At 57.0% G+C, this 13,060-nt stretch overlaps 1 protein-coding gene across 1 annotated transcript; it reads left to right on the top strand.

Annotated features, from left to right (window-relative positions):
- Window positions 1-474: 474 nt before the first annotated feature.
- On the top strand, window positions 475-11,322 carry Klhl21 (kelch like family member 21). The gene is made up of 4 exons (XM_027947460.2): window positions 475-1,641; window positions 3,485-3,890; window positions 7,377-7,449; window positions 8,521-11,322. Exons 1-4 carry the CDS (start codon window positions 621-623, stop codon window positions 8,812-8,814), a joined length of 1,794 nt encoding a protein of 597 aa, XP_027803261.1. The 5' UTR covers window positions 475-620; the 3' UTR covers window positions 8,815-11,322.
- The last annotated feature ends 1,738 nt before the right edge of the window (window positions 11,323-13,060 follow it).

The following is a 13,060-nucleotide window of genomic DNA, read 5'->3' as shown; positions in this document are numbered from 1 at the left end:
TGAGTTGTATAAATCCTATCGTTTTAAATCTGCCCTTTGATGGAGTTAACTAGCGATCCTAAGAACTACTGGAACTCAGGAAAACAAAACAACAAAAGGCTTGGGAACGAAGCCTCCCGGGGACCCGCGGGAAGCGCAGTTACGAATGGGCGCCAGAGGGGTGGCCGCAAATCCGGGCGCCGAGCTCGCCTCCGGGATTTTGCTCCGCAGCCAGGGTGGGTGGTGGGCAGGACCCTGAGGTCAGCAACCCCCGCGCGCGCAAGGCCGCCGCAGGAGGCCAGCACTTGCCGCCCGCCGATCCCCGCACGGCGCCGGCGGGAGGCTGCAGGAAGCCCCGGAAGGGCGGAGAGAGGGAGCGGGCGCGGGCGGCGGTGACTCAGCCTGGAGGGCCGGGGGCGGGCGCGGCGCGGAGGTGGCAAGCCCGCGCCGCAAGCCGTCTGCTGACGGGAGGCGTACCGAACCCGGAGGGGTTAACTGGGCGTTGCAATCGGCGTCCCGCCCCCAAGCCCCGCCTACTAAGGCCACCGCGCCCGGCTGTACTTATAGCGGCGGTGCCCAGCGCGTCGCGTCCCTCCGCAGGCCCCGGCCGCGGCATCCCAGAGTCCCGAGGTGAAGGTGCCATGGAGCGGCCGGCGCCCCTGGCCGTGCTCCCTTTCTCGGACCCCGCACACGCCCTGAGCCTGCTGCGCGGCCTGAGCCAGCTCCGCGCAGAGCGCAAGTTCCTGGACGTGACCCTGGAGGCGGCGGGCGGGCGCGACTTCCCAGCGCACCGCGCCGTGCTGGCGGCCGCCAGCCCCTACTTCCGCGCCATGTTCGCTGGGCAGCTGCGCGAGAGCCGCGCAGAACGGGTGCGCCTGCACGGCGTGCCACCCGACATGCTGCAGCTGCTGCTGGACTTCAGCTACACGGGCCGCGTGGCGGTGAGCGGCGACAACGCCGAGCCGCTGCTGCGCGCCGCGGACCTGCTGCAGTTCCCGGCCGTGAAGGAGGCGTGCGGCACCTTCCTGCAGCAGCAGCTCGACCTGGCCAACTGCCTGGACATGCAGGACTTCGCGGAGGCCTTCAGCTGCGCGGGGCTGGCGAGCGCGGCACAGCGCTTCATCCTGCGCCACGTGGGCGAGCTGGGTGCTGAGCAGCTGGAGCGGTTGCCTCTGGCGCGCCTGCTGCGCTACCTGCGCGACGACGGGCTTTGCGTGCCCAAGGAGGAGGCGGCCTACCAGCTGGCTCTGCGCTGGGTGCGCGCGGACCCACCACGCCGCGCCGCGCACTGGCCACAGCTGCTGGAGGCAGTTCGCCTGCCCTTCGTGCGCCGCTTCTACCTGCTGGCGCACGTCGAGGCTGAGCCGCTGGTGGCGCGCTGCCCACCCTGCCTGCGCCTACTACGCGAGGCGCGCGACTTCCAGGCGGCGCGCTACGACCGCCACGACCGCGGGCCCTGTCCCCGCATGCGCCCGCGCCCCTCTACCGGCCTTGCTGAGATCCTCGTGCTTGTGGGCGGCTGTGACCAGGATTGCGACGAACTGGTCACGGTTGACTGCTATAACCCACAGACGGGCCAGTGGCGCTACTTGGCCGAGTTCCCCGACCACCTGGGCGGGGGCTATAGCATCGTGGCTCTGGGCAATGACATCTATGTGACGGGTGAGTGCGCTGGGGGCTGCCCAGGGGAAGCCCACCACCTTTCCAGGAGACAGCCGCAGAACTTGGACTCGAGGGCCCACCTGAGTCCAAGCCAGAGCCTGGACAACTGCGTTTCTCCAATTACTTTCAACCTAAAAGTGCGCCTTACGTGAGCAGAGACAAGTAGCTGCTTGTGGGCCCAGTTCCTGGTGCGGTAGGGCCTGCCTGGCCCGGGAGGTGCCTCCCTCCTGTTTGAAGAGACGGCCATTCACTCACACAATGAATGCTTTCTTTTTCTCTGCAAGGAATGTGGGGACACGCAGGAGGCTAACTCCTGGTGAGGCGCCCGTTCTCCCCAGCCAGGACATTTCTGCCCTGCTGGGCCACCAGGGCCCCCTGACTCCTTGGCTTTATCCCCAGTGACAAGGTTTCTTGGGACTTGCACCTAGCCACGGGGCTGTGGGTCACATGGTGTTTAGGCTGAGCTGGCCTGCCACTGTAAACACCATCACGTGTTCGGTTTTCTTCCAGTTACTTGGCTCAAACCCCAAAACACTGCCGAGTCATGGTGGGCGGACCCCAGCCTGACCCAGTCCTGGGCTTTTACCACGTTTTTTATTAAGGATGAATCCCTTTTCAAACAGGAGGGAGTCTACCCCTTTCTGTGGGGCAAGCAGGGGCGGCCTGTGACTGCTATATAAGGAAAGAAATGACTAGGGCAGGCCTCTGGCGCTGTTATCAGGCAGGGAGGCTCCGGCTGGTTTATCACAGTGGCTGTGCCCCAGCCTGGCACGTTCAGGAGAGAATTTACTCTGAGCCATGCCCCAGCCCAGGGATGTCCTGGGGTCTGACCACGCTTCCTGGCCCGCTGTCTGGCAGCCAGCCGACCCTCTGTTGATATTTGTCAGAATATAGCCCTCTTTCCAATTTGAGGTTGGCCCTTTTTTGTTTGGGGACCATGTCCCCAACTGCCACCCATCTCCATCCCCTCTGAAGTCTGACATGTGGCTTTGAGCAGAGAACTCCCTCCAAGAACTGGCCAGACTTGCCCCAGCTTCTGCATGCCCTTCCACAAATGTCACAGCTGAGCAGCTAATCCTTTGGGTTTCAGGCAGGTGGCTGGGTCATTCCATTCAGCTGGCCTGGCAGTTGGGAATTTCCTGGGGGCCAGGAAGCTGGTTTCAGCTGCCTTCGCCACAGCACCTGGGAGGAAGGTACAGGCCCAGATGGAGCTTTACAAGAATGTCTTCTCCCTTCCAAAGCTCAGGGCTGTGAGACAGAAGGTGTCTCTAATCCTGTCCTGCCTGTGGCACCGGCCTCCGAGGCCAGGGGAGACAGTCCCCAGAATTCCTTAGAAGAGCATACATCATACTTGTACAGATTGATGAGTTTTTCAAATGAAACCCATCCCTGTAACCTGCCCCAACACCAGAACCCTGACGCACCCTGATAGCATGATCTTTGGTTAGGTCTCTGGCTCACAGCCTGGGTTTCCTCTCACCTTGTTCTGGCAGAGCCCTGGTTAGAGAGTGCCCAGGAAGGGTAGAATTTGGTGAACAAGCTCTATGCTTTGTGGCCACCCAGGAGAAGGAACCAGATAACCTGTTGGTGTTGGGTGATTCTGTCGGGGATCCTGACAGAGGCTGCCTGCATATTCAGCAGAGTGCCCCAGGGCTTAGGTGTGCACTATGACAGTGGTCCCCACCAAAGCCCAGAGCTTCTGACCTTTGGCCACTTGCATTTCTCAGGTGAAGGCCAATGAGGTTAATTCCTCTCCAGGGAGAGGCCCTGGTAGTTCAGGAAGGCACAGGTAGGTGACTCGCCCCAAGTGAGCTGACCATCTGCCCATTGTGCATCCTGGCAGGCGGTTCGGATGGCTCACGGCTCTACGACTGTGTGTGGAGGTACAACTCCAGTGTGAATGAGTGGACCGAGGTAGCACCCATGCTGAAGGCCCGGGAGTACCACAGCTCCTCTGTGCTGGATGGGCTGCTGTACGTGGTGGCTGCAGATAGCACGGAGCGCTATGACCACACCACTGACTCCTGGGAGGCCCTGCAGCCCATGACCTACCCCATGGACAACTGCTCCACTACGGCCTGCCGTGGCCGTCTCTACGCCATCGGCTCCCTGGCGGGCAAGGAGACTATGGTGATGCAGTGCTACCATCCAGACACCGACCTGTGGTCACTGGTGGACTGTGGTCAGCTTCCACCCTGGTCCTTTGCGCCTAAGACTGTGACTCTGAATGGACTCATGTACTTCGTCAGGTGAGTCCCCACATGCCTGATGCCCTGTGTGTCTGGCGTGTGTGCGTGTGTGTGCACATGCACTACACGCTACTAGGGACTGAGCGTGCTAGGCAAGCACTCTCCCTCTGAGCTGCATCCCCAGATCTTTCTTAACAATTTTTTGAGACAGGGTCTCACTAAGTTAGTTAGGGTCTTATTAAGTTACTGAGGCTGGCCTTGAACTTGCGATCCTCCTGCCTCAGTTTCCCAAGTTGCTGGGATTACAGGTGTATGCCACCATGCCTGGCCTGGTTTTCTTTTCTTTTTGGTACTGGGGATTGAACTTAGGGGCCCTCGACCACTGAGACACATCCCCAGCCCAGTTTTGTATTTTATTTAGAGACAGGGTCTCACAGAGTTACTTAGTGCCTCGTTTTTTTGCTGAGGCTAGCTTTGAACCCGCAATCCTCCTGCCTCAGCCTCCCGAGCTGCTAGGAATCAGGCGTGCACCACTGCACCCAGCTCTGGTTTTCTTAATGGGTGGTGAGTTGGGTTCTTTTAGAAAAAGAGCTGCAGCCCTGGCAGCTCAGAGCAGAGACAGGCAGCCAGTGGGTCACTGGGCATCTGCTAGTCTAGCACATGTGAGCGAAATCACCAGCTCTGTCCACTGGTTACGCCAGATGGCCCTCCTGGCCGCTGAGTGGCCTCCCTGCATGCGCACAGTACTGTGTGTGTGCACGCACACATGGGGTACGTTCCTGCATTTGCTGCTCCCTTTCCTGGCCTAGAGCCTACCTGAAACTGTGGGACCAGGAAGGAAGGAGGGAGCATGAATGACAGTCCCCTTTGCCCCCTTTCCCCCTGGGACTTTGAACAGGGGGTAAATGCCCAAGGCCTGAACAGCACTGGCCTCTGTCTGCTTCACCCTGGAAACAGGAGACTCTCGCTCAAGGTGAGCAACAGAGGGGGAAAGGTGTCCATTGCTGGTCATACAGTGCTCAGGGGCCTGCGTCGACATATGCCAAAGGCCTACTCTGAGAAAGCCCTGGAATCTCAGCCAGGTCTGGTCCTGTTATAAAACTGCCTGACCCTCCTCCCTCCCCGGCATCTTGGAAGTGTCTTCAAAGAGGGGGTGGGGATGGCTATAAATACAACTCTCAGAATGCCAGAAACTTCCCTTCAGCCCCTCGGCAGTGGTTCTAGGCCAAGTGCCTTTGAGAATGTCCTCTCTGTCCTGTGGTCCTAGAACTGGAAGTACCCAAGTGCTGCTCTCTCCTGAGACCCACCCGCTTTCCCCTTCCCCTTGCTGGGCCACTCCTGTGGCAACAGGGAGGGCGTGGCCTCTGCCAGCTCTTACTCAGGCTGGGGGCATGTGGGAGGAGGCAGTCCTCAGCCCCGACCCCAGGGTGCGGAACAGGGGGGTGGCCTGCCAGGAGGCTTGGGAGCTGGCCTGGGCCTGAGTAGAGGCTGTGGAAGGAGAAAGAGAAGGACCTGGGGCCCAGGGACTGCGCCCTGTTCCTCCCACCCACTAACACCCTGCTCATATACTTGGGCTCTTCGAGGACCATATAACCCCTTGCCCAAAATGCCACTTATCTCTGGGTAGTGCCTATGGGCCACTTGCCATCCCCACGGAGACAGCCCGTGTTGTGTAGAGGCTGTGGCTCCTCCTCCCTCCTCTGTGACCAGGGGAGGGGGTTCTGCCCTGTGGCTCCTGTCCTGCAGCGGTCCTGTAAAAGGTGGCTGCTTGGTTAGGGTGCAGTGCAAGAGCCAGGGAGCCCCGTCTAGTCCAGCCCCTTCTGTCTGCAGGTCCTGTGTCTCTGCTGGAAAAGGGGGTGAGGGGTGGGGACAGCTGAGCAGGTCCCCATATTTAATGACCATCGTCCTAGGGCCCACAAACTTGAGTGGGTTCCCATTTTGAAATGGTTGGGTAGGGGGGGTAGGGCTCAACACAAGTGTCCTGCTTTGCAGACATGAAAACCCGTATGAAGTTCAAGTTTCTGTCCTGTAGAGTTTAACTGAAGCACAGCCAGCCCTTCTGTTTCAGAACCTCTGTGACTGGTTTTGCATGACAGTGACAGCTTGATACAGAGAGCATCTAAAATATTTGCTGTCTGGCCTTTTTGCTGACCCCCGGCCTTTGTTTTTTTTTTTTTTTTGTTGTTGTTGTTGTTGTTGTCTGTTTAATATTTTTTTAGTTGTAGATGGGTACAGTATCTTTATTTTATTTATTTATTTTTATGTGGTGCTGAGGATGGAACCCCGGGGCCTCGTGCATGCGAGGCCAGCGCTCTCCCGCTGAGCCCAGCCCCAGCCCCTGACCTCTGTTATGAATCCTTACTGCTGCTGTCCAAGGCCGTGCTTTCACACCTTCTGTTGTAGGGGTATCAAACAGGGAGGAAGGGTGTTGATGCCCTCATCCCCATGACTGTATTGGTCCGCCTGGGCACCAAGGATTTAGTCAGCCGTGAATGACAGGCTCAGGCTCACAGTGATGCTGAGGGCAGAGGCCAGTCCAGGACTCAGAAGAGGCCTGGTCTGGCCTAGTCAGCCAGCGAAGACCTTCCCAAAAGCGGGGCTCGGATCAGAATTGGGAGGGTGAGGAGACTGAGGCAGGGTGGGGTGGTTGGGAAGCCCAGGGTGGGAAGGAACTTCAAGATCTGAAAGAGGGGCTGGGATGGTGGCTCAGTGGTGGAGCGCCTGCCTGGCATGCGTGAGGCACTGGGTTCAGTTCTCAGCACCGCGTATAAATAAATAAAGGTCCATCAACAACTAATAAAATATTTTTAAAAAAGAAAGATCTGAAGGAATCTACCAGGACTGTCACAAGGGAGTAGCAGCTGCTTTCTGCTGGCTGGTAGGACTCACCAAAGGGCTGCAGGTATCCCAGGGTGTAATCCCTGGGTTTAGGGAGCAAGACTGGGTTCTAGCCTTGGAGCCTGAAATCACTCTCTAAGACAGTGGGGATGGGGTCTCCCACTGAGAGAGCTGCCATATGGCATCAAAAACTCCCAAGTTGTCCAGGCACAATGGTACACGCCAGCAGCACGTGAGGCTGAGGCAGGAGGATCACGAGTTCAAAGATAGACTCAGCAAAAGCAAGGCCCTAAGCTACTCAGTGAGATCCTGTCTCTAAATAAAATACAAAATTGGGCTGGGATGTGGCTCCGTGGTTGAGTGCCCCTGAGTTTAATCCTCAGTACACCCACCACCCCCCCCCAAAAAAAAAAAAAACCTCCAAGTCACAGCTGGGTAGGTGGCACATAGCCTGTAACTTCAGCAAAAGAGAAGGCTGAGGTAGGAGGATGGCGAGTTGGAGGCAACTTAGTGAGACTATCTCAAGATGGTCATAAAAAGGGTTGGGGATGTGGCTCAGTGGTAGAGCACCCTCAGTTCCATCTCCAGTACTAGGAGTGGGATGGGGAACAAAATTCAGTAGAGGAGCCTTGTGGACTCTGTCCCTTGCTACCCTAGGAGCATCCTCCTTGCTCTGACCAGCTGTCTGCCCCCTCCTTCCCTCCACAGGGATGACTCTGCCGAGGTGGACGTGTACAACCCAGTAAAGAACGAGTGGGACAAGATCCCATCTATGAATCAGGTAACTCTGAAGCTGTGCCAGCATTGTGAGCACAGGCCTGTCCTGGGTCTGCAACCCGCGTGTCACTGTGATGAGTCTTGGGGAGCAGCCGTGTGGGTGGGGCTCTGCCCTCTCTGGGAACCATCTCAGTTCAGAGAAGCTTGGTGTCGTCCTGTTTTGCACTTGAGGCTCACCGAGACCGGTGTTAGATAAAATCCCAGGGCCACCGTTTACTGAGTTGGTCCTTTAGACTTGCTGAGTACCTGCTCTGAGCCAGAGAGCAGAAGGAAGTGAGGGAGGGAAACAGGGTCACCTTAGAGGGACAGCAGGTGCACAAGCCCCAGGGCAGGGAGTGCTTGGTGTGTTTATGGGGCGCCAGCACCTCTGCTAGAGCAGGGTGAGGTCAGACAGGAGGCTTCTGGAGGCCGAGCCTCCCTCAGCTGGTTCTTGAGGCGCTGACCTTAGGATCACATTAATTGGACAACTGCTGTGCGCTCTGATTGGGACACCCAGACTGCTGCCACTCCTGGTCGAGGCGTCTCTTCTTTCTCTACTCGTTAGGAAGAGAAGCACTAAGACTCTGGTGCTGGGAAGGCTCAGTGGCATTGTCCAGGCTTTGGGTCAAGTCCCAGATCTGCCACTATGAGCCACATGAGCCAGTTTCCCTGTCTTAGAGATGGGAAGAAGAGAAGGGCCGGCCCTAGAGGTTCTGTTGCCGAGATGAAGAGAGCGCAAGGAAGTCCTCCTGCGACCTGTACACAGGAGGCGGTGCTGTGGCAGCTGCCCCGGCCACTGTGGAGAGGACCACCTGCCAGGCCTGGGCACTGCATGTGACCCTGGGAGCCCTATTTCCTAGTTGAGGTGTGGAAGGGCATTGGTCTGTCCCAACCGCGTTTCCTGGGAAGTTGGCCGAGGACAGCTCCTGGAACTGCGTCTAGGAAGTGCCCAGGCGACCCCTGGTGAGGGGCTGGTGGGGCACTGCTGATCTCCCCAGGTCCCCAGATACCTTCCTGGCAGAGGGGAGCATGAAGTAGAGGGTCTTCCCTGCCCTGGCTGCCAGCTTCCACTCACCCCATCCCCCTTGGCCCACAGGTGCATGTAGGGGGCAGCCTGGCTGTCCTGGGAGGGAAGCTGTACGTGTCCGGGGGATATGACAACACATTTGAGCTCTCCGACGTGGTGGAAGCATATGACCCAGAGGCTCGGGCGTGGAGTGTGGTGGGGCGGCTCCCGGAGCCCACCTTCTGGCATGGCAGCGTCAGCATCTTCCGCCAATTCATGCCCCAGACACCTTTGGGTGGGCGCGGCTTTGACCTGGACAGTGGCAGCAATGACATGGATGCGGGCCGATTTCGGCCACTGCGGAACCCTGAAGAACTGCACTAGCCCTGGCCTGGCCCGGGAGGGCCTTGGTGCAGGGAACCCAGCACCTCGCAGGGGTAGCAGCCCCTCCTTTGTGCCTAAGTCAGGGTGGTCTCACCAGGCAGAGCACGGACTCTTGAGCACTGACTGAAGCCAGGATCCATTGCCTGGAGGATTTCTGTGCACTGGGAACCCAAGTCACGGCTGCTGGGGCCAAGGCCCGTCATGAATGCCCCTCCCATGGTCCAGGAAGAACCCTGCTGGCACACCTGTGGCTCCCAGAGGTCATCCCTACCCCGTGGCTTCCGACTCACCCGTGCGGCACACACACACTCCCTGCACCGCTTCTCCCACCCTGGGAGCACAGGGCCAGGGGGCTTCCTGTGAGGGTCTGGGAATGGCCCCTGCCTTCCTGCAGGCCCTATCTGGGCCTGTAGCATCAGAAACCAGGAGACGATGGTTGTAGTCGGGTCCCACACTCTGACTAGTGCTGGGTGTCCCAGTGGGCCAGCTCCCCAGATAGAGGGGGTCTGCTCCTCGCCCCTACTGGGATCTCACACCAGAGTGGAGGTGGGCTACCTCCAGGTGAGACAGGGTCTGGGGACTGAGTCAGAGTAGGAGCCCAGAGGGGTCCAGAGCAGCACACTGAGCTGTTCCCAAGGATACAGTGGGACAGACGCCGGGTGTCCCTGCTCCAGTGGCCTGTGTGTCCTCCTCCAGGGCTTTGTCCTGGCTGGCGGAGGGGAGACTGGAGAAGTGGACTGAAGCCCCCAATTCTAGGTTGTAGCTCCTTGCTGGGAGGCCCGGGGCCTCTGTTGCTGACACTGGCCGAATGGACAGCTGCAAAGCCCTAGCTCGCCCTGAGTCAGTGGTCCTTTTGCTTCTAAGGAAGCCCTGGGTACCGTGGCCTCGGCAGTTGGTTCCAAGTTTGAAATGCAGTTTGACCGTTAAAAGCAGTGGGAGGCGGGTATTCTAGAGACAAGGTCAGGTTTGTTTTGGGGTGGGGGTTGCAGTGTTGAGATCAGGGCTTTGCATGCTAGGCAAGTATTCTGCCACTGAGCCGTGGACCCAGTCCCTGGTCAGTTTTGTTTGGATTTTTTGGCCAGAGCTTCTGCAGGAATGGGGGCCGCCTGGACCCCTGAGGAGCTCCTGGGAAAACCACATCTTGGGAAGGCCCCGTTTTTCTGTTGGAAGTGATATGTTTCCAAGGACTGGGGGATTGAGCCCCTTCAGGTAGCCCCCGTGGCCTGTGCTTGGGTCTGTCACTCCCCTCCCTTTGTAGGAAGGGGATCAAGACTCTGCCTCAGGAGGTGGAGGGAAGCAAGGCTCCAGGGCTGCCTTTCCCTGGTGGCCTGGCTGTGCAGCAGGCTCCTGCCAGGAACAGCCTTGGCACCATCTCTTAGCGAGTGGTACCGAAGACCATTTGCTGGCCAGGTGGCAGGGCTTCTGGGAAGTCCCTGTCTGGCCTGGCCTGCCTGTTCCCTTGTACGGTGTCACTGCTGCAGGTGCCCTCATGTTGGGTTAGAAAGCTGTGTTCTGGAATCCCCCTGGCTGGAGTGGCCGCAGCTCAGAGCTCTTCCTGACCATGGGAAGCCACCACCAGTCATTACTGAGCACTTGCCAGGCAGACAGCACACCCTGAAGCTCTATGCTGGCTTCGTGCCTTGGCCTCCTCTTCCCCCGCCAAGTAACCCCCTCACTGAGCTCCCCCCTCCTCCGCTCTAGAGCTGTCTCCCCGTGGCCCTCGCCTGGCTTCCCTGAGGCTGCTGAGGGGCCCAGGGGTTGTCCTTCCCATGTGAGGTGGCTTGTCTGTCAGCAGAGAAGGCCCCGAGTATGTACTCAGTGCCAGAGTGTGCCCAGTCCACTCTGCCTGGAGACACGGCCACTCCTGTCGCAAGTCATCTTCTGGGATGGAGCCTTCAAGGAAGAGCTCTGGACTCCTGCTCACTGCTGCTTCATGGTGGCTGGCTTACCCCCATTGTCTGGGGGCGCCTGTGCAGGAGAGAGGGGGCTTGGTCTGTGTCCCTCTCCTGCCTGGTCCAGAGATACCCAGGTGTCCACCATCAGGAGTGTGGGTTGAGAAAGACCAAGAGTGGTGAAGAGGAGCAGGCCCCTCCCACCCGTGGACCCAGCTGGGGTCCAGCACCAGACCCTCTGTTCCTGCTTTCCCTTTGTCACGGTTCTGGGCTGGGTGGTCCCCACCAGAGGTCTCTACACAGACTTTGGGACAGAGGCTGGGACACCTGGCTATGGGGCTGTCCCCATGTGTTACATGTATAGAACTTTTCTGTCTATAAGACATTAAGTTATAAAAACTAAAGTGACTAGTATTTAATGCTGATCCAGAACATATTCTATATTTATATGACTCAGAGACTCACAGTAAGGAACACCCTCCTTCCAGTCCTGCCCCAGGGGTGGGAACAATTTGCTATTTATTTTTGTCTGTTCTCTAGGCTTATGAATGTTGAGAAACCTGTCTAAGGTTTTAGGATGCCTTCGATACTTTTTGAAATAAAACTATTTCCTATGTCTGGTGTGTCATCGCCTTTATCCTGCTCTGGGGGACCTTTGGCCTGAAGCCAGCAGTGCACAGAACAGGAGCAGAGGGGAGAGTCCCAGTGCCAGGGGTCTGAGGGTTAACCGCCCTTTACAGAGCTTTCCCGGTCCTTCCCACTTCAGTTCACAGGAGATCAAGCCAAAGAAAGGAAGGGGCCCGGATGCAGGGGGCAGGGGTGGCTGCATCTCTGATCTCCAGGACTGGCCACCTCCCGTTCCAAACCTCTTCAGCCCTCCTGGGTAGTGCAGAATGGCGGTTGCTCTCTGCAGGATAACTTGGCTTGGGAAGACAGAAGCCTTAAAATAGAGGACCTCACACATGTCAGGCCAGTGCTCCACCACTGAGCTCTATCCCCAGCCCTATTTATTTATTTATTTGTTTGCTTGCTTATTTATTATTTCCAGCCCTTTTTGAAACAAAATCTCACTAAATCGCCCAAGCTGGCCTCAAACTTGAAATCCTCCTGCCTCAGTTTCCCAAGTTGCTAGGATTACAGGTGTGCACCAACACACCCCTTTCCAGAACAGATGTGAAGTGGTTTATAACCTACATAGGAAAGAGGCAGACCTGGAGTGTAATTACTACACTTGAATACTACCTTTATTACTTCTGAGGTCCCAACGGTCGAGGAATAAAAGGAAAGTGGGCCAAGTACAGTGGCACATGCCTGTGATCCCAGCTACTCAGGAGGCTGAGGCAGGAGAATCACAGGTTGAAGATCAACCTCCGCAATATATCAAGGCCATAAGAGGGCTGGGATGTAGGTCAGTGGTAAAGTGCCCCTGGATTCAATCCCAAGTACAAAGATGAAAATAAAGGTAGCTGGGTCTTGAATCTAAAAAATTTTTTTAAATGTTTTTTAGCTGTTGATGTACCTTTTATTATATTCATTTATATGTGATACTGAAAATCAAACCCAGTGCCTAACATATGTGACGCAAGTGCTCTACCACTGAGCCACAACCCAAACCCCATATTTTTTTGAAGCCTATTTTATGTTTATGTGGCACTGAGGATCAACCCCAGTGCCTCCCATGTGCCAGGAAAGCACTCTACTGCCGAGTTCTAACCCAGCACCTCATTTCCCTAGTCTCCGGCTCTAAGAGGTTTGTGTTCCAGGAATCTTCCTGTGATGGGATTTCAGCAGTGCCCAGCTCTGGTCACTGGGGTCATGAGCATTTGAACCAGTGACCTCTGATTCGGACTCTTCTGTAGGTGGGGCAGTTTATAAAGGTGTCCACAGATTGTTTGACACCCATCCTGTAAGTGGCCAGGGAGTACATGTCCCCTCCTCTTCAGTCTTGGAGCAGACTGGTGACGGCCTCAACCAACAGAATGAACACAGGTGAAGCCATGTGACTTCCAGTGCTAGAGCATGAAGGACCCTGTGGCCTTGGCCTTTGGGATGTATGTTTTTGGCACCCAGCCACCAGGCTGTGTGATAGCCCAAGTGGCCAGTGGAGAAAACCCAGCCCATCTGCACCTCTGTGAGACATCTCGAAAGCAGATCCCCTAGCCCCCAGGTACATTCTGCAGTGGTTTATTATCCAGTGAGCTCTCATTAGATCCTCTGTGAAGGATGTAGCGTGATACTAATCCCATTAAAAGACGGAGACGAAGCAGTAACTTGCCCAGGGTCACAGGGCTATAAAAAGGAGTTGGGAAGAAACTTAACACACCGCAATCTATTTGAGCACCTGAGGGCTTGTC

This window comes from Marmota flaviventris, chromosome 10 (genome assembly GCF_047511675.1).
Source record: "Marmota flaviventris isolate mMarFla1 chromosome 10, mMarFla1.hap1, whole genome shotgun sequence".
NCBI lineage: Eukaryota > Metazoa > Chordata > Mammalia > Rodentia > Sciuridae > Marmota > Marmota flaviventris.
The sequence above is the reverse complement of the archived record's forward strand: the minus strand, read 5'-3'. Positions and strand labels throughout refer to the sequence as shown.

Coding starts and splice junctions, on each gene's coding strand:
- Klhl21 (XM_027947460.2), top strand. CDS start 621: ATGGAGCGGCCGGCGCCCCTGGCCGTGCTCCCTTTCTCGGACCCCGCA. Junction 1,642..3,484: donor CAATGACATCTATGTGACGG/GTGAGTGCGCTG, acceptor GCATCCTGGCAG/GCGGTTCGGATGGCTCACGG. Junction 7,450..8,520: donor AGATCCCATCTATGAATCAG/GTAACTCTGAAG, acceptor CTTGGCCCACAG/GTGCATGTAGGGGGCAGCCT.